The sequence below is a fragment of the Diabrotica virgifera genome, chromosome 1 (genome assembly GCF_917563875.1).
Source record: "Diabrotica virgifera virgifera chromosome 1, PGI_DIABVI_V3a".
Lineage (NCBI taxonomy): Eukaryota > Metazoa > Arthropoda > Insecta > Coleoptera > Chrysomelidae > Diabrotica > Diabrotica virgifera.
Genome location: NC_065443.1, coordinates 54,521,035 through 54,543,144, shown reverse-complemented (window position 1 = coordinate 54,543,144; position 22,110 = coordinate 54,521,035). Strand labels below are relative to the sequence as shown.

The 22,110-nt window shown below is 37.0% G+C and overlaps 2 protein-coding genes across 8 annotated transcripts in view; one reads left to right on the top strand and one right to left on the bottom strand.

The window, feature by feature from the left end:
- Positions 1-22,110, top strand: part of LOC114328595 (uncharacterized) — a 288,450-nt gene that overhangs the window by 107,971 nt on the left and 158,369 nt on the right. The window contains exons 9-13 of the mRNA XM_050656295.1: positions 3,428-3,543; positions 3,653-3,998; positions 6,517-7,785; positions 17,907-17,983; positions 18,087-18,273. Coding sequence (XP_050512252.1) covers positions 3,428-3,543; positions 3,653-3,998; positions 6,517-7,785; positions 17,907-17,983; positions 18,087-18,273 — 1,995 coding nt within the window. The remainder of the gene's footprint in view (positions 1-3,427; positions 3,544-3,652; positions 3,999-6,516; positions 7,786-17,906; positions 17,984-18,086; positions 18,274-22,110) is intronic.
- LOC114328597 (uncharacterized) overlaps positions 1-22,110 on the bottom strand; it is a 109,847-nt gene that overhangs the window by 48,319 nt on the left and 39,418 nt on the right. For all 7 annotated transcript variants that reach the window (XM_028277481.2, XM_028277484.2, XM_028277480.2 and 4 more), the window contains one exon: positions 2,344-2,434. In XM_028277481.2, the coding sequence (XP_028133282.1) occupies positions 2,344-2,434 (91 nt within the window). The remainder of the gene's footprint in view (positions 1-2,343; positions 2,435-22,110) is intronic.

Sequence of the window (22,110 nt, the reverse complement as noted above, 5' to 3'; positions counted from 1 at the left end):
AAAAGCACTATTTTGTTAGAATCGAAAAATACATAGATATACATGCAAAGTTGTTATTCCTTTACAGTAACATTAGAGATTACCTAATACGTATTTTGTATAGAAAATTAAAATAATGTAAGACACACAAAGCAATTAGCATCCACGATTAGTCCCTATAAGTACCTATCTATGCTGATTGAAGAGGCACCCTTCTAGATTTGAGTTGAGCAAAATCGTTAATCACATCTTCAAAATCTATGTTTTCGAGCATATCACATTCTATCGACATTAGCGACAAACTGTTTAATCTCTCTTGAAGCATTGTACTTCTAATTCATTTTTACTCGTTTTAATTTTGAGAAGGAGAGTCCTCCCCCCCCCCCCCCCCCCGAGAGTCCTCCCCCCCACTGCAGTTTGTTACCGTCATGCAGTCATGCTTAAAAAGACTCTCAGTGCCATTATGTAGTTCCTTCAATTTTACATTAATTTTCAAGTATTCTGTTAAATGCAGAATTTTCTGTTATTCACGTTTCTAACTATTTCACGTTTACGTCTACATTATAGATTTCAGCAAATCCTTTGCAACTTTGTCGCAACTCTTCGGAATTCAGGGTTTCAAGCGAAAAAATAATCCAAAGCGTTGACTAATGGTCTTATACGAACTTAATCGCTGTTTTAGATGAACGCTTAGGGCCTAGGGTATCAATTAAGGGGATAAAGGTTTCGACTCTGAATCTTTCTTTTCTATCTTTACAATTATTGTGATATGCATATGCATATTCGTGTGTACGACGTTTTTCTGTGGACGGTTGGAGGGTCGGTTAAGGTCTGGGATAGCGTTTCTTTAACGGGTCGTGCAGACTAGGTGGTGTTGAATAGCAACACTATCAAAGCTCACCGATATATCATTGACGTTTTGCAAGGCCATGTTGTGCCATTTGCCCCTTATATTTGTGCCCCTTTTGTTCTAATACACGCTAATATACGAGGAATATGTGATGGCCAGCGAATAGTGCCGATCTCACTCCTATAGAGAATGTTTGGGACTTGCTTGGTAGGCGCCTGCGAAATTCTCCTAATCAACCAAACATTCTACAGGAACTGGAACAACGTCTTGTCCAAATTTGGAATGCACTGGATGAAAGTACTTTGAAACCGTTTATTTCGAGTGTGAATCGTTGATCTTCTTCTTCTACGGCACTACAGCCCAAATTGAGCCTTCGCCTCCTTTATTTTTTGCCTCCACCCTTGCTTGTCTGCGGCTGCTCTTCTCCATACACGGACTCCTAAAAGGGCTTGTGCGTCGCTGTTTACTGTGTCTTCCCAGCGCTTTCTTGGCTTTCCAACCGGTCTCTTTCCCTGCATTCTAGCATTCAGTGCTCTTTTTGGTAGCCCATCCTCTCCCATTCTTATCACATGTCCGGCCCATTGCAATCTTTGTATTCTAATGAAGTCTGACAGGGGTGCTTCCTTATAAAGTTGATAAAGTTCGTTGTTGTATCGACTTCTGAAGATTTCGTTTTCCCTCACAAATCCTAGTATTCTCCTCAGTACTTTCCTTTCGAATGTGTCGAGTTTGTTTTTAGATGTTTCTTTCAGGACCCAGGGTTCACTGCCATAGCATGTTATATGTCTAATTAAAGTTTTATAGATTCTCATCTGTGTATTTCGGTGGACACTTTTAGACCGAAATATATTGCAGAGGGTAAAATTAACTCTGTTTGCCTGCGTTATTCTCTTCCGTATTTCTTCATTTTCTGATCCGTCGGCATATATTTCTACTCCCAGGTATGTAAACTTTCCAACCGTTTCAATGACATCTTCATGTATAATGCTTTGTGGGGCTATATTTCTTCTCGTCTGAGTCATTTTTTTTTCTGTGTTAATTTCCAGACCTAGCATTTTGTTTGTGCTTTTAACTCTGCGTATGTTTCCTGTGCTCCTGTTGATGTTCTACTCATAATATCAATACCATCGGCATAAGCGGCCAGTTGAACCGTTCGGTTGGTCAGTAGGTTTCCTCGTCTAGTTTGCATTTGCCTAACCGCATACTCCAGTGCCAGGTTAAACAATGTGAATCGTTGATGCCAAGCTGTAAATATCCTGCCAAGCAGGAGTGGAAATACGTCTTATTAAGCACAAGAATTTAACAGTTTCAATATTTTAAGATGGTGTTAAGTTTATGAATATTGAAGATGGTTAGTGACAATATCATCAAATCTGTTTGTTTTACAAAGTAAAATAATACGAAATAAAATGCGTTTCAGTTCAATTCATATTTTCATAATATACGGTAAGTTCTAAAGAGGTGCGTTAATTTCTTGGAGCAGTGTATATTACTAGTAATAAAAAAATACTTACATTAACAATACTAACACCAATAACCACAACCCATCCCCAACCTCCATCAGGTGGTACTTGTTTCTTCTCTTTGGACATGTTGGCTGAAGTCCTGCAAAAAAGTTAGATATTACATAAGACACATAATTTCTCCATTAGTTTATAGAGCACTGTCCAATATAGTAATAAATATTATATAATAGCAATATAAGTAATACCTATACTTCGGCATAATCCTAATATTAGTTGACACGATCAATCAATTAGTCATAGAAAAGATAGAAATGTTTACTTCCAACCCGTATTGACAAAAGGTCAAAACCCAAGTCAAATAGATTTTTAAAAATATTCTGTAATGGATAGATATAATCTGTAAAAGTGCATTATCTTTTTAATGATACCCAAATGTAATGTTGTTTATTTACGGTACCTCTTATCCGAAATACATACTATAATATTATAGTACTGGATCCAAATCTAGGTCGACCTTCACCGATCTGTTTACCGGATGAAAGAGTTTTTTTTAATTTCATACAGAAACAAATACGTCTTGCATGTTTGCCTATCAAAATATTCACAAAATATTTTTGTGATTTTTATTTTTAATTTCTGAATTTCTTTTTTAATCTGTCAAATAGTAAAGTGATGCATACCTTAATATGTTTTTGAATCGCCGAGTAATTTACAAAAGATAATGGGAACAACTGTTGACCGTTTCTCACTACATTTCTTTTTTGTGTGCACACCACAATATGTTTTTGAATCGCGGAGTAACAAACAATGTTAACTAAACAAAGTTCATTAGTAACACTTTTTAGGGGGGGGGTGTATGGCTTGAAAATGTTGAAATATTCGATTTTTTAATTGCTTTAGATGAAAGTACATAACTTCAAGAAATCTCTCTGAATATTTCATATTTATCGTAGCAAAATTACCGGTAATAGTAATACACAGCACGCTTGACGTAGTGAGAAACGTTCAACAGTTGTTCCCATTTTCTTTTATAACTTACTCGGCGAGTCAAAAACATATTCCGGTGTGTGTCACTTATTGTTGTTATATGTTTTTACTTAGATAATCTATTACCATATATATTTTTTTTCAGTGTTGCGAATGTATAGAAAAAGACTAAGAAAGCTCCTGAAGTATTACACACCACCAGCTAAACGTAAAAAACGTAAAAAAGTAAAGAAAGTCAGGAAATATAACCCACAACCAGCTGTAGGTATTCTTTTATTTTGTAGTATGAAATCTGTTTGATATTTTTGGTGATCATATTTATTTTAAATACCATCGATGAGCAGATATTATAAATGTACATGCCTTGCAGATACCTAGCCATTATGGTACATTACCTATGACGAGAGCTCATCAGTCACAAGTAGACATAGACATGGTAGATACTACGCAGGATTGGATATGGAGGACCCTAGAGGACATGGAGGCTCCTATGAAACAACAGCAACAACAAATAGACATTGTAGATCCTATGGATGATTGGATATGGAGGACCATAGAGGATATGGAGGATCCTATAAAACAACAGCAACAGATAGTACAAATTCCGCTCCCATCTCCATTTTTCCCACCGCTCCCAGCATCTCCGCCATCACCATACTCACCTTCTCAATCTGTTTCTCAAGAATTCATGCAAGACCAGGATTTGAGTATGCCACGTAAGTAAAGACAAGATAATTTGAACAATTACAATGTATTTAACACAATATCCACATGCTTTCATTTTATTTTTGTGAATAATGGTGTATTTCTTACTTTTTTACATTGACAAAGAAAGCTATTTTGTAACCAGAATGTTCAGAAAGTAGAAATTAATATAATTTCTTGTGATAATCTGGAAATGATCTTGTTTCCAAACATTAACGTGGATCTTTACATATCACATCACACGTTTTTCTCTTTTATAATTTTGTCTATATCAACACATTTTTCGCGAAGTAATATCTTAAGTCACTTTTGTTATAAAAATCAGATTATCAGTCAAAAGTATTACAATTAAATGCACATTATGGCAAATACTGTAAGCATATCATCAAAATAGTTGATACAAAATACAAAAAAATCTAGAAAGTTATAGTCCAGTGCCCTTTCAAAGAAAAAAGTCTCCTTTAAAATTGATTATGATTGACTAAGAACTAAAAAGGATACCAAATAGAAGAAAAACAACTTAAAATAATCTGCTATGCAGACGACTAAATAATAATCTCTCACAGTGAAGATGATTTACAACGTATGCTGCACCAATTTAATATAACAACCGCTAGAAAATTCAACATTAATTTCCCCAAAAAAAGACCAAATGCATGGTTATAACCGCAAATCTAATAAGATGTAAAATAGAGCTAGAGGGTCAGATAATAGAACATGTCATGGAGTTTAAATATCTAGGCATCAAACTATCTAGCTACGGAAAGCTCGGAACATAAGTGGAAGAACAAGTGAATAAAGCAAACAGAGCCGCAGGTTGCCTGAATGAAATAATATGAAGAAATAAAAACATCGGAAAGTGAAAGGCAGAATTTTCGAAACAGTCATCAGGCCAATAATGACATACGCAGCAGAAACACGACCTGATACAGGACAAAAAGAATGCTAGAAACAGCAAAGATGAAAACCCTTTGAAAAATCGATGGTAAGACACTATGGGATAGAGCTAGAAGTACAGATATAGGACGGATATGCAAGGTGGAGAACATTAATAACTGGGTAAAAAACAGAAGAGTAGAATGGAACGACCACATAAGCCGAATGACAACAAATAGAGTAGTAAGGACGGCGAGAGACGGTTCCCCAAAAGAAAGATGATCAGAGGGAAGACAAACTTACTGGAGGCACATTGAAAAACAGACAGTCACGTATACACAAAAAGAAGAAGAAGAAACATTGACGATAATTAGTAAAAAAACAACAAACCTCTCCTGTTTTCCAGTCAAGTTGTACGTGTTCAAAGGTACTCTCTACTGTGATAGCCATAAACGAAAACAATTTAATATTGTTTTCTGTAATCATCATTAATATCATTCTCTTTGCCTTTATTTCTATGCGGGGTCTGCTTCGCTAATTATATTTCTCCATAAGTTTCAATGCTTGTAAGTCCTGTTTTCTTACTCTATTCTATAAATGAAGAGATGGTATTAACGAACACCTTCTACAAGGTTCCAGAGTGACGACTCTACACATGGATGTCACCTCAGGACAGTGATCAAAAACAAGTACGAAATCAAATAGATTAAATTATAATATCAAGTCAGTTAAGACATACCCAGGCGTTGACGTCTCTCCTGGCCAAAATCCTCTAGTAGCCCAAATAAACATCATGCTCCAAAAGATTCCGAAGAAAAAATAAACTGGACTAAATACAGAATACTTGCAGAACGAAAAGATACGAAATGAGTTAAAAACGAAAATATCCGAAAATCTGAAAAAAAAATTGAAAACAACGAAGAATACCGAAACTGCAAAAATATAACGGAAAAATGGTGTGGAATCCAACCTTATTGAAACCCTCAACAGAAATTTTAAAGAGAGGAAAACCCACAGGGAAGAAAAAATGGATAACTGCGAAATCCACGTTCTTATGGATATAAGATGACTCCATAAAGGCAAAAATGAACACGCAATATAAAGATATCCAAGGATAATGTTCTGCGTAGGCGTCTTCCCACAGGTCTTCTTTGGTCTTCTTCTTCTACTCCTCTTAGAAACTCGCAGATCAGCAATTCTTTGTATTGCTTAATTAATGTCTCGATGTTGAACATTACCAAACCCTTAACCTACGCTGTCTTATGTGGGCATAATTTGGTACCAAGAACCCTAGACTTCCCCTAATATACTCATTATAAATTGTATCTTTTTTGTCACTTCGCCTCTGTCTGTTACACCTCTGTCATTCAGTTCCGTACATCATAGCTTTTTATAGAATTTTACCTTCGGCTTCATTGGAGATTTTCTTTGACACATTCACATTACACCAATTCGCTGCCTTACACTTCATACATTAAACCACAATTTTACTGCATGCATCTTCATCTGTTTCACCATTACACTTCATCCTTGATGATAATAGTCATTTAGCCTACAATAACAACTGTTATTGAATCTGACCAATGCTGACTTATATGTTTTTATTTAAATAATCTGTTACGAATGTAATCACACACTATATTTTTGTTTCAGTGTTGGTAGTGCCCGGTGCAAGAGTTTCAAGTTATAGTACATCACCTACAACAGTAGCTCTTCAGCCACAATTAGGCATGGATCATCCTATGACACACCAGCAACAGATAGTACAAACTCGATCTCCGCCGCCGCCATCGTCCCCGCCACCGTTTGCACCATCGACCGCACCACCGCTACCGCCACTGTCACCACCACCTCTATCCCCAACGTCACTATCACTGCTATCACCACTGCACCTACCACCGCTATCGCCACTGCACCCACAACCGCTATCGCCACCGTCCCCACCATCGCTCCCACTACCGTTATCGCCCTCACTACAGCCCGCGCCATCGCCCACACCAACGCTATCGCCGTCGTCCCCACCATCGCTCCCACTACCGTTATCGCCCTCACCACAGCCCGCACCATCGCCCCCACCGCCGCTATCACCATCGCTATCGTCACCTCCCCCACCACCGGACTCGTCACCGTCCACACCATCGCCCTCACTAACGCTATCGCCACTGTCCACACCAACGATATCGCCAATGTCCCTATCACCACTATCGCCACTGGACCTACCAACACTCTCGCCACTGCCCCCACCACCGCTATCACCACCGCCCCCACCACCGGACTCTTCCCCGTCCGCACCATCCCCCACACTAACGGTATCGCCACTGCCCCCACCACTGCTATCGCCATCGCCCCCATTACCACTATTGCCACCGCCCCCACCACCGGGCTCGTCACCGTGCGCACCATCATCCACACTAACGCTATCACCACTGCCCCCACTACCTCTATCGCCACCGCCCCCACTACCTCTATCGCCACCGCCCCCACTGCCTCTATCGCCACCGCCCTTACCACCGCTATCGCCACCGCCCCCACTACCACTATCGCCACCGCCCCCACTACCCCTATCGCCACCGCCCCCACTACCCCTATCGCCACCGCCCCCGCTACCCCTATCGCCACCGCCCCCACCACCGCCTGCACCATCGCCCCCACCACCGCTATCATTACCGCCCCCACCACCGGACTCGTCACCGTCCACACCATCGCCCCCACTAACGCTATCGCCGATGTCCCTATCACCACTATCGCCACATTCGCCACTGGACCAACCACAGCTATCGCCACTGCCCCGACCACCGCTATCGCCACCGCCCCCACCACCGCTATCGCCACCGCCCCCACCGCCTTCTCCTCTCCCGCCTGCACCCCCTCGTCATATTACCGGAGAATATATTATGCAAGAGCAGCATTTGAGTATTTCAGGTAAGTAAAGAAAAGACAATTCGAACAATCACAATGTGTTTAAAACGATGCTTTAATTTTATGTTTGTCAATAATGCTGTATTTCTTACACCTTTACTTTGATAAACAAAGTCATTTTGTAACAACAACATTCAGTTCTGAAGCTATTTTCTTGAGTCATCTAGTGGAATTTACTATTTTATTTGTGGGTCAGATGGTCAATAGGGCTCGATCGACAAATCTAGCGGATATGTGATCGAAGTTCGAGCCCCAGTGAATAGAAAAATAAAAAGGCTGACACAGTAGTTAAAATTCTATAGAATCTACGGCTTGGTCTGGAATGGGCTGGTGTCTGATCGGCAAGGGATAAGGGCTTGGTCTCAGTGATACACCCCACCTAAATATATATGTATGTATTTAAAAACCCACAATCTTATTTAAAACTGGCAATAGTGTACTTTATAAGCCCTAGGCTTTCAACCGTGACCGGCAGTAGAACTGGAAATCTATATTTGAACTCTTCATGTAACTTTACGACGTTTGATACCTATATGATTTCACTAATTTTGAGTCATTTTCCAAACTTCCGGTCATAAGTTTTTAATCTGAAATTACATCAAAACCGGAACTAAATATTCGAGCTCGATTTTTCAATACGCAATGATTGATATCGAAACGAAGATCTACGAGCTAAGACCAAAGTCATAGACGTCATTGAAAGAAGCTGTAACTTAAAATGGAAATGGGCTGGACACGTTGCCAGAATGCAGGACGGAAGATGGACTCGCAAAATAGTTGAGTGGAGACCAAGAGCCGATAAACGTAGCAGAGGAAGACCACCAACACGATGACAAGACGACTTACGAAAGACAACAAAAAACTGGATACAGAAAACACAAGATAGGACACTTTGGGGGCAAACAGGGGGGGCCTATGTCCAGTAGTGGATTGGGAGAGGCTGATGGTGATGATGATGAATGATGTACTATTTCTGCAAAAAGGACTGACAATGAATCTAAAGAAAACTAAAATAATGACATACAGAAGACACATCAGTAATTACCGTAGGTTATTACTTAGGACAAGCTATCAGAGCAGACAAAAGTAACCAGACTAAACAAATAAAAAGAAGAATAAGAATGAGGTGGGCGGCATTCGGAAAACTCTCATATACTATCAAAAACCAAAAATACCTTTAAAATTAAGAACGAAGGTATTTAATGCATGCGTCCTACCTGTTCTGACATATGGAGCCCAGACGTGAACATGTACCAAGAGCAACTTAGATAGAATAATGAAAACTCAGAGTTATGGAAAGACAAATGTTGGGAATATCGCTGAGAGATAAAAGGAGGAATGAATGGAAGAGGCAAAACCGGAACAACAGATGCTGTCGAACATGCATTGAAATTAAAATGGAAATTGCCTGGGCACAACGAAAGATATCAGGATGGAAGATGGAATAGAGATATTGGCTGATGGCCATTTAGTAGCTGAGACCATATACTTCAAAAAGGTCAAGGGGTTGACCGCAAATGAGATGGAAAGATAATATTGAGAAAAGTGCAGGTCCAAATAGAAAAGGCAAGCAGAAGACAGAGACAAATGGAAGAGGCCTATATTCAGCACATGAACAGATCTTGGGCTATAGATAAGTAAATAGATAGATAGATTATTTCTGCCACTATAATGTGGCTAGAGATTGCAATTGCTGGATCCAGCGTCCAGCAATCCAGCTCGATCCAGCGCTATTTTTACATGCTGGATCCGCAAACGTGTCAAATTCGAAATAAGTTACTTAATTTATTCATTAGCCTCTTTATTCAAAGCCGTGAGTCGGCAACTTGCCATTCTATCGCTCTAGCAGTAGCTCAGTATGCTGGAAAGTTTCTACAGCATAAAAGTTTGCATCCATAAAGCGTTGATAGACATTGATTCTGCTACAAAATTCTCTGCTGGCGAGTGGTCAATAAACAATGAGTTGATCCCACTCTTTGACCGGTAAAACTGGCTGTAGAAGCTCTTTGCAGAAGGGAGTACACTTTGATAACGGCCGACACAACCATGAAATTTGTCTTAGACAAACTAAATAGCCTTAGTTCCGAAGCACTACGCAACAGAATCGCGGAATGGCACCTCTCTGAAGTTACAGGTACATTAATGTACTTACAAAATCCAAAAAAGTATGACGAAGGACTAAACAATCCTAGTTATTTCCCCATAACGAAAAAGAATGCAATGCGACAAGAGATGAAAAATTTGTTGAGTCGTATAAAAAATAAACAAGTGATTGTGGAACCAGTGCAAGAGGACATAATGGAAGGAGATGGGCCAACTAATCCGGAGCCCGTGAATTTTACTTTAGAAAAAGAGCTTGAGATTGAATTGAAACGAGAAAGAGAAAACTTTTATAACAAAAAAAACTGGTTATCAAAAAGATTATGAAAAGATTTTGGAAAAGGAAATGACCGAGTGAAAGGCGATAATTTGTCCATAGTCTATGGCTATTTGATGACCTTAAAACCAACCAGCATAGAGGCCGAAAGGGCTTTCTCCGCAACCGGCTATATGTGCAGTTCTGTGCGAAGTAGGTTAGCCGATAAGACGATAATTAAATATGTTTTGGTCTATCTGCCAAAAAAAAACAAAATTATTCATAGATGAAGTAGTTTTCAATCCTAAGAGCTTTTTAAAATCCTAAGCTTTTTAAATTGAAAACTATTGGTCCATTTTCTTGGTAACACCTCCATGGCTTCTAAAATTTCCAAGAAAGATGGATGCTGAAGCTAAGAAGACAAGAGGGAATTCAAAAACTTACAATTCACGACCCCGTCTGTTCAGATGGTAAATTCCAACAGAAAATGGACCTAGTTACTCAAAGAAGCAACGACCAATATAAAAATAAAATAAAAATTCCATTTTTATTCGGTTGCAATGCAAAGGCAAAACAATCTTATTTTTCACTTAGAATACGGAGCGCAATCCAGCACTCTGAATCGACGATTTTCGACTCTTGTTGGAGTCTCATCGGAGAGAACGTAGGCCTGCTGCTCCATACTCTAAGTGACCAACGCCGAGATTTTATCCCCCACACCGCAACTGACGTGAATGGACTAGGTGACTAGCGTCATCTGGCAATTGAAAGATGAAGTAGTTTTCAATCCTAATATTAATATTGATATTAGGATTGAAAACTACTTCAGCTTTCAATTGCCAGATGACGCTAGCCACCCAGTCCATTCACGTCAGTTGCGGTGTGGGGGATAAACTCTCGGTGTTGGTCACTTAGAGTATGGAGTAGCAGGCCTACGTTCTCTCCGATGAGACTCCAACAAGAGTCGAAAATCGTCGATTCAGAGGGCTGGACTGCGCTCCGTATTCGAATTGAAAAATAAGATTTGTTTGCCTTCGCATTGCAACTGAATAAAAATGGAATTTTTATTTTATTTTTCAAAATTATTCATGTTTCTGTTATTTAGAAATTTAGAATATAGACAAAAAAACAGCAAAATCGTGTTTTTATTTTGATTCCACATTTTGCCGGAACCGCGCTGGATCCAGCTGGATTCAGGCCAATCTTGCAAACATCCAGCTGGACTGAAAATGCTTCTGGATTGCAATCCCTAAATGTGGCACTTCCGATTACACCTTTTTAAACGGAAGTGATATAAAAATCGGAATATATTTATTCTCGTCTTGCTAAGACGCGACGAGTAATATATCACTTTACTATTTCGGCGACTTTAAAACAGTACTTCCGGTTGCAACTCTGCAACCGGAAGTCCAAGGATAATTTTCTTACCTTTAATACCATCCTTGAGTTATAATCTCTCACTCGATTCAAAGGACAGACAGGCATGAAGCCAGAAGCATATTTTGTTCTCATCTTGCTAAGGCACGTCGAATAATATATCGCTTGTACTATTTCGGCGACTTTACAATGGTACTTCCGGTTGCAACTCTAAAACCGGAAGTCCAAGGAAAATTTTCTTACCTTTAATACCATCCTTGAGTTATAATCTATCACTCGATTCAATGGTCAGACAGGCATGAAACCAGAAGCATATTTTGTTCTCATCTTGCTAAGGCACGTCGAATAATATATCGCTTGTACTATTTCGGCGACTTTACAACGGTACTTCCGGTTGCAACTCTAAAACCGGAAGTCCAAGGATAATTTTCTTACCTTTAATACCATCCTTGAGTTATAATCTCTCACTCGATTCAATGGTCAGACAGGCATGAAACCAGAAGCATATTTTGTTCTCATCTTGCTAAGGCACGTCGAATAATATATCGCTTGTACTATTTCGGCGACTTTACAACGGTACTTCCGGTTGCAACTCTAAAACCGAAAGTTCAAGGATAATTTTCTTACCTTTAATACCATCCTTGAGTTATAATCACTCACTCGATTCAATGGTCAGACAGGCATGAAACCAGAAGCATATTTTGTTCTCATCTTGCTAAGGCACGTCGAATAATATATCGCTTGTACTATTTCGGCGACTTTACAATGGTACTTCCGGTTGCAACTCTGCAACCGGAAGTCCAAGGATAATTTTCTTACCTTTAATACCATCCTTGAGTTATAATCTCTCACTCGATTCAATGGTCAGACAGGCATGAAACCAGAAGCATATTTTGTTCTCATCTTGCTAAGGCACGTCGAATAATATATCGCTTGTACTATTTCGGCGACTTTACAACGGTACTTCCGGTTGCAATTCTAAAACCGGAAGTCCGATGTCAAATTTTTCAAATTGTTATTTATTACCATCCTCGGGTTATAAGCTTTCATTCGACACTTCATTTGTCATTGTAAGTGGTATAATGACGCAGGAATTGTGTTTACAAAGTCTTAGGTACAGACGGACGTAAATAATTCCACGTTTTCACATTTTTTCAAAATGGGTGAAAACAATTAAGTTATTTGACGTTTCGATTTACACTTCGGAAATCATAATATTGGATAGGAAAATGCATATATGTAACCTAAAAAGATCAGGTTGTGAGAATTTTCGCAGAATTTTTCAGTCCTAAATTTTCTTTTTAATTTTCTCAGGATGATTTCCGCAGTGGAAATCGAAACGACAAACAATAATTTCTTTTAAGAAATATAATTTTTATTGCAACGAACAATATTATAGTTACCTATATTATCTTTGAAACAACTACGCCAGGGAAATACGGCAAAAATATACCATGTTTGGGACACTTGAGCAGCCAGGTTGCAAATGGGTTTTTTGGGTACTATACACATAATACATTATAAATACAAAAATGCCCGTCTCAGTTTGGACGAGAAATTTAGTTATTAACAAATAAGGGTCAAAAATGGGAGTTTTTTCGTTTAAAGCGCTACAGGTAAAAATAGAGTAATTAAATGTCTTATTTATAATATTTTTCTTTTATTAGATGAGCCAAGGTATAAAAATAGCACTTTTTGAATTTTGGTCCGATCATTTGTTGCTTCGGATATTGCAAAATAAAACTAAAATTTCGAAAGTAAAAAACTTCCTATAACTTTTGCAAAAATGAATTTAAGACTTTCATATTGCATGAAAAGTTGAGTCAAACAGTCCACACAATGCCCAAAAAATTTTAAGACGATTCGTCAATTAGTTTAAATTTTATTCAATTTGTTTATCCCAAAGAGCTTTTTTTCGTAATGCCATTGTTCAGAAAATAATAATTATATGGCAATTATGTGGAAACAACATGAAAGAAGAATAGTCATATTTTCAACGCATTTAAAAAAATCATTAAAAAGTCATTTTTATCACTCCGAAAACATTTTACTAAAATAGAGTCATTTTTGGCTTATAAACAATTTGAAGACATTTGTTAATATTAACTTCAGGCTTAAACTACAATAGGATTTGAAAAACTGGTATTTTTATACGAATTTTCAAAGAAAAACTTTTCGCCTAGATTAATTACGGTCAAAGTTAGTCACTTTTTTTATTTAGTTGACGGCTACTTTGTTTATAACAATTAAGCAACCTCACTAGAGCCATTTTGAAGTTGAAGGTATATAGTTTATGTGCAGTAAACTTTGAACCTCAACAGAGTGGTTAATAAAGTTTTAAAAATTGGCGTCTTAATGGAATGGATTCGTGGTCGGTGGAGGGGAATTAATAAAATCCGTGCACTCAAAAAATGAAACTGATTCTTCAAACATATATGCTGCGATTAATATCGCAGGAGCTTGTTGATAGATTTTGATCATAATTTTTTTTAATTTGTATGTACTCGTAGTCTTGTAGAGTAAGTTATGTACACACATCCCCACCTAACATTACAAAATGTTAACTCCGCTTATCACTCAGGAATATGAAAAGTAGATTACGACCGATTCTAAGACCTACCGAATATACATATATAATTTCATAAAAATCGGTTAAGCGGTCTCGGAGTATTGAAACTAACACTGTGACAGGAGAATTTTATAGATGTAAGTATATAGATGGCTATTAACAAATAGGGGTTGGTGATAGAAGAGTGAAAATTAAGGGTTGTATGTATTTTTTAATTCTACATCATATAAAATTAAGGTAGATAATTTTGTCCAAAAAAATAAAAAAAAAATTTCAGGGGGCAACCCGCCTTATCACTTATGGAAATAAAAAATAGATTAAAACCTATTCTCCGTCCTATAGGATATATACCTACGTGTAAAATTTCATAAAATTCGGCCAAGCCATTTCGGAGTAGTATGGTAACTAACACTTTTACAGGAGAATTTGATGTATATAGAAGTAACTGTGAATAAAATAATAAAAGTGGCTAACTTTGACCCTAATTAACTTTGGCAAAAAGTTTTTTTCTAAAAATTCGTGTAAAAATACCAGCTTTTAAAATCCCAAATTAGATTTACTCTATAGTCAATATTAACAAAGCTATTCAAATTGTTTATAAGCCAAAAATGACTCTATTTTACTAAACTGTTTTCGGAGTGATAAAAATGACTTTTTAATGATTTTTTTCAATACTTTGAAAACATAACTATTTTTCTTGCATGTGGTTTCCACAGAATTGCTATATCGTTATTATTTTCTGAACAATAACATTGCGAAAAAAAGCTATTTGCGATAAACAAATTGAATAAAAAATGAATAACCATTTTCAATTTCGTTGCAAAACGAAAATACAGCCGAACCATATTCCAGTCCAATCAGAGAGTGCTGCAAGCACCTCCACCGGTTTCGAAACTTATTAGTCTCTCATCAGGAGGCACATATGCTGCTCTCCCTGATCCAACCAAAACAAACCCCAGCGTGCAGTCCCGAATTGCAACGAACGAAATGGCATAGATGCCCTAGCGGCAACTGCTAGCAAAAGACTAAGTTTTCACTCTAATGGCACATAACATATCCCACCAGAATGAAAACAATGGGAACCTTCTCTGGTTACACCTCCGAGGCTTCTACAATTTGCAAGCCATACGGATGCTGAGACTAAGGAAGATGAGGGAATTCTACAATTTACAATTCACGTCACATCTGCTCAGCGCGGTAAAGTTCCAACGGGATATGTTATGTGCCATTAGAGTGAAAACTTAGTCTTTTGCTAGCAGTTGCCGCTAGGGCATCTATGCCATTTCGTTCGTTGCAATTCGGGACTGCACGCTGGGGTTTGTTTTGGTTGGATCAGGGAGAGCAGCATATGTGCCTCCTGATGAGAGACTAATAAGTTTCGAAACCGGTGGAGGTGCTTGCAGCACTCTCTGATTGGACTGGAATATGGTTCGGCTGTATTTTCGTTTTGCAACGAAATTGAAAATGGTTATTCATTTTTTATTTACATTTACTCTGTGTGGAGTATGAAGGGAACCAGTCTCGTTGGAACTTTACCGCGCTGAGCAGATGTGACGTGAATTGTAAATTGTAGAATTCCCTCATCTTCCTTAGTCTCAGCATCCGTATGGCTTGCAAATTGTAGAAGCCTCGGAGGTGTAACCAGAGAAGGTTCCCATTGTTTTCATTCTGGTGGGATATGTTATGTGCCATTAGAGTGAAAACTTAGTCTTTTGCTAGCAGTTGCCGCTAGGGCATCTATGCCATTTCGTTCGTTGCAATTCGGGACTGCACGCTGGGGTTTGTTTTGGTTGGATCAGGGAGAGCAGCATATGTGCCTCCTGATGAGAGACTAATAAGTTTCGAAACCGGTGGAGGTGCTTGCAGCACTCTCTGATTGGACTGGAATATGGTTCGGCTGTATTTTCGTTTTGCAACGAAATTGAAAATGGTTATTCATTTTTTATTTACATTTACTCTGTGTGGAGTATGAAGGGAACCAGTCTCGTTGGAACTTTACCGCGCTGAGCAGATGTGACGTGAATTGTAAATTGTAGAATTCCCTCATCTTCCTTAGTCTCAGCATCCGTATGGCTTGCAAATTGTAGAAGCCTCGGAGGTGTAACCAGAGAAGGTTCCCATTGTTTTCATTCTGGTGGGATATGTTATGTGCCATTAGAGTGAAAACTTAGTCTTTTGCTAGCAGTTGCCGCTAGGGCATCTATGCCATTTCGTTCGTTGCAATTCGGGACTGCACGCTGGGGTTTGTTTTGGTTGGATCAGGGAGAGCAGCATATGTGCCTCCTGATGAGAGACTAATAAGTTTCGAAACCGGTGGAGGTGCTTGCAGCACTCTCTGATTGGACTGGAATATGGTTCGGCTGTATTTTCGTTTTGCAACGAAATTGAAAATGGTTATTCATTTTTTATTTACATTTACTCTGTGTGGAGTATGAAGGGAACCAGTCTCGTTGGAACTTTACCGCGCTGAGCAGATGTGACGTGAATTGTAAATTGTAGAATTCCCTCATCTTCCTTAGTCTCAGCATCCGTATGGCTTGCAAATTGTAGAAGCCTCGGAGGTGTAACCAGAGAAGGTTCCCATTGTTTTCATTCTGGTGGGATATGTTATGTGCCATTAGAGTGAAAACTTAGTCTTTTGCTAGCAGTTGCCGCTAGGGCATCTATGCCATTTCGTTCGTTGCAATTCGGGACTGCACGCTGGGGTTTGTTTTGGTTGGATCAGGGAGAGCAGCATATGTGCCTCCTGATGAGAGACTAATAAGTTTCGAAACCGGTGGAGGTGCTTGCAGCACTCTCTGATTGAACTGGAATATGGTTCGGCTGTATTTTCGTTTTGCAACGAAATTGAAAATGGTTATTCATTTTTTATTTACATTTACTCTGTGTGGAGTATGAAGGGAACCAGTCTCGTTGGAACTTTACCGCGCTGAGCAGATGTGACGTGAATTGTAAATTGTAGAATTCCCTCATCTTCCTTAGTCTCAGCATCCGTATGGCTTGCAAATTGTAGAAGCCTCGGAGGTGTAACCAGAGAAGGTTCCCATTGTTTTCATTCTGGTGGGATATGTTATGTGCCATTAGAGTGAAAACTTAGTCTTTTTTTAAATTGAATAAAATTTAAACTAATTGACGAACTGACTAATTGTGTGCATTATAAGGAATATTTGACTTAACTTTTCATGCAATATGAAAGTCTTAAAGCCATTTCGCAAAAGTTATAGCACACTTTTTATTTTTGAAATATTAGTCTTATTTTGCAATTTCCGAAGCAAAAAATGATCGGACCAAAATTCAAAAAGTGCCATTTTAAACCTTGGCTCATCTAATAAAATAAAAATATTATAAATAATATATTTAATTACCCTATTTTTACCTGTAGCGATTTAAACGAAAAAACTGCCATTTTTGATCCTTGTTTGTTATAACTAAGTTTCTCGTCCGAACTGTGACGGGCATTTTTGTATTTATAATGTATTAGGTATATAGTACACAAAAAATCCATTTGCAACCTGGCTGCAGCTCAAGTGTTCCGACAAAAACCTAATTTCTCTAGACTAAACGTTAATTTTTGGCAATCCACCAGATGACAAAGGATCATGGTTCATTTATTATAGGAATTTGTTATTTTACTATTTTTTTTTCTTTGGAATAAACCACAATCTTAGTTTAAAATAAGTTTATTTTGACGTTTCGATTTCCTCTTCGGAAATCGTTCTCATAATACAAAACAATAATAAATTATTTTATGCTTCCTGATATGTTTTTATTTATATAACCTGTTACGAGTATAATCACAAACTATGTATATTTTTGTTCCAGTATCGGTAGTGTCTGGAAGTACATTAAGTAAAGAAAGTCAGGAATGTATCACACGACCAGCTGAAGAGCCATCACAGGTATTCTTTTATTTTTTGGTCGGCAATCATTTTGAAATTCTTAGTCACCATATTTATATTAAATACCATTGATGAGCAGATATGTTATAAATATACCTTGCAGGTACTTAACCGTTATTCTCCCAATTATCCCATCCGCCATCCACGCCGTGCTGGTGAAAGGGGTGCACGTTGTGGTTCATTGCCTATGAGAGGAGCTCATAGAAGAAGATATAGAGAAGAGCAGCATTTGAGCAGCACAAGAGCTCACAGGAGAAGATATATGGAAGAACAGCATTGGAGTATGTCACGTAAGTACAGAAAAGACAATTTAAATAATCACAATGTGTTTAAAACAAAGCTTTAATTTTATTTTTGTGAATAATGCTGTATTTTTTGCTTTTTTACTTCGACAAAGAAAGTCATTTTGTAACCACAATATTCAGAAAGTGGAAATTAGTATAATTTCTTGTGACTTTAAATCTCTAAAAATGACGTGTCTGTTTAAATATCATATCACACGTTTGTATCTTATTTAATCATTTTGGCTAGATCGACACATTTTTTGCACAGTAATATTTGTCACACTTTTCCTCTAAGTCAGATCAAGGGCATAACCAGGAGTTTTGGGGGTTGTACTCGTATTGAAGTGAGGATTCAAATAATAATAATGCAATATACAGAGTGTTATATTAAAAAAATAAACTGACTAATGATATCAGAAAAATGGTAAATCTGGTAACATTGAAAGCATCAGATTTCAAATCTCCAAATTGCAGAATAGCCATCCATTTAAGAGATAATTAAATTTTGGGCCACTGTTTATATGTATAGTGAGGGGCAAAATTATGGAATTCATTTTTTCGAGAATGGGAGATTTTGGAGAGACAGCTCGATTTTTATTTTTAAATTATGATTTTTTTGCATACACCTACATACATCATACTAGTGACGTCATCCATCTGGGCGTTATGACGTAATCGATAATTTTTTTAAATCAAAATAGGTGTCGTGTGATAGTTCATTTGAAAGGTTATTCAATTATCTTTTCAGTAATATAAACATTACCATCATAATTTATACAGGGTGGCCAAAACAAAATTTTAAATTAAATTAATTCACACAAAAAGAAGAAGGTATGTGATTTATTTAACTCAAAATCCATTTTATTGCTGTCACAAAACAGAAAAAAATATTTATACGACAAATAAACATTGCTTTTCGCTTAAAATCAGATGTTCAAACTGCCAAGAGGCAGGTGGGTTCAGTTTAACATTGAATTTAAGCGAAAATCATTGTTTATTTGTGAAATAAACATTTTTTTTTTCTATTTTCTAACAGCAGTAAAATGTTATTTAAATTAAATAAACTACATACGTTCTTCTTTTTGTGTGAATTAATTTAATTTGAAAATAATTTTTTTGGCCGCCCTGTACAAATAATTATGGTAGTGTTTATATTACTGAATATAGAATTGAATAACCTTTTAAATGAGCTGCCACACGATCCCTATTCGCACTAAAAAAATATCGATTACATCATCACGCTCAGATGGATGACGTCACTAGTATGATGCATATGTCAACAAATCATAATATAAAAATAAAAATCAACCTGTTTCGGGATTTCTCTTCAAAATCTCCCATTTTTGATAAAAAAATTAATTTATTCCATAATTTTGAACCCCTGTATACACCTATATTACAAATTTTATTTACTTATATAGTACAATGGTACAGAATACTTAATCTAAATCTAAGTACATGATAAGAAATTAAAAAAGCAGATCAATATAACGAGTATTTTTTTAAACATCGAAACTAATATTTCGCAAGGTTCGTTTGAATGTCAACTGTTTATTTAAAAATCTAATTGTAGTATTTTTTGCAATTCTCTTTGGCCTACTACTTTAATTGAAAAAATTAAGCAAACACTTTATGATTAATCTCTTGACTTTCGTTATTAAAAAGAAGTAAATTGTTTTGATTGAATTGCACTTTAAAAAAGTAGGTCAATGTTTTTTATAATGTACCATTAGAAGATAGTTCTCAGTGATTCAATTTATTGACTTAATTTTATTTAAGAAATTGATAGTAAATACGTGGAGTAATTTCGGAAAAATGACACATCATCATACAACATGTGAAAACTTTGGGTTTTTTTATTTAATAAACACCAATAAGCAGCTTAACAGGCTACATCAGCGCCTCATCAAGATGGAAAACGTGTTACAAGATTGAAGCTTTAATTTTGTATGTTTTGCCGAGTGATTTGGCACAAATATGCATAATATACCTAGTAAAGAATGGCGGTGTAGAACACAATTTGAGAAATATGTTAGTATGTGGAAATTACTCTATAATTAAATAAAATATTACAAAAACGGGTCTGTACCGCCATTAACAATAACAAAAAAATACACTTTCTTCAAAACTTTTTATCCCATGCCTACATTTTGTATCACTTTGGAACTAGGTACTAAAATCGATTATGTATTGTAACGGGTGCAAAAATCATTAACGTTTTCGAATCCGTAATACTATCATTTCACCCTGTATCTAAATCCGTTTCAGAAATTGTATCGAGTTGTTGCGTGGAAATGTTTGGTTCTTTCGTTTTTCATAATATTAGATCGATCTTACGTTCTCAGGGCTTTGACGTGGATATCATATCTCTTTTATCTGAGTTTGAGTTTGTACCGTCAAAGAAATTACAGTCCTAAATTCTTCTAGACGTGGTTTCTGGCGACCTTCATATGATGTTTTGGAGCTGGTTTGTTTACGTAGCGCATACCGTTGTAGCGATAAGAGCTCCAAAGTTTGGTTAACAACAAGTGTCCTTTTCAATTATCTGGTGATTGCCAGAATGGGAGGTAATTTCTGTGTCTGAGAAGGAATCTTGTCTTGAATTTGGACGAGAGAAAAAAAGTAGTTACGTTTGAGCCGTCAGTTAGTTACGTTGGAGCTGTAAAGAAGTCAAGTTTGAGTTAGCCTCGGAGGTCTGCAGGGTTGCAGTACCTGAAAGGTTGAATTTCCATTTTAAGTTTGTGTAAGGTGAAGTTATTGTGCAATTTTATTGCAGAAGTCTTTGTGTTGGGGCTAAAGTGTTCCACTATGGTCTAAGCAAGTTAGACCACCGCGTTTTCGCTGTTTCTATGCGAACGCGACTACTTATACCAATGCGGTATATAATATTTTCGGATGCAGGCAGGAGTTTTTTTTGTCTTAGCAGTTTCTGACATCATAGTTAAAGCATGGAGTTGCTTTTATATTTTTCTTTGATCCCGTTTAATTTACTAAAGGACTAATGAGTTCTTAAATATTTTTGTTCGAGCAGTGCCGATTTGTTTTAAGAAGTAAATGCTGAATTTTTCTATAAACTATGGAAACAACCATTCATTGATGTACTTTTAATGTATCTATTCCTTTGTAAAGTGACTTTAGTGAAGTGAACTGTGCCTTGGACTTAAAACCAACCAAGAGAACATACAGGACTAGTACAAGGTATTTTTTATGTAAACTTTACATTTTCTTTTTGGTAAACATGATCTCTTTATGTAAAATCGCAAGAGATCACGGATCTTTTTAATTTTGTTTTATTTTGTCTCAATAAAAATTGTTTGATTCACTGCAACATACTATTAGTGGAGTCAATGAAGGTGAATATGAGTTATTACCTCAGATTTCGTTGAACCTCCATCGATTTTCATAAAAATTGGTAAGTGGTTAAAGGATACCTCAAGGAACAAAGGTGACATAGTGCCAACTTGCGCTTTTTGTATTTTAGGGGTGGAATACACCTCTTTTTTAAAAATCATTTTTTAGATTTCTGAAAGTGCAGTCACTGTAAGTTTTCACTTCCTATTTTGTTGAACCTTCATCGATTTTCATGAAAATCGGTAAGTAGTTAGAAGATACCTCAAGCAATAAAAGATATATAGCATCAACTTGCGCTTTTGTATTTTAGGGGTGTAATACACCCCTACTTTTTAAATTGTAAAAAATGCAGATTTCCGCGTTATGGCGCAAGTAATATCGTTTAATTAAGAAAAATTAATATTTTTTTATATTCATGTGCATGAATTACATTTTTTTTAATTTTTCAAACCTTATAGCAACCAAAAATCCGAAAATTAACAAGTCGAACAT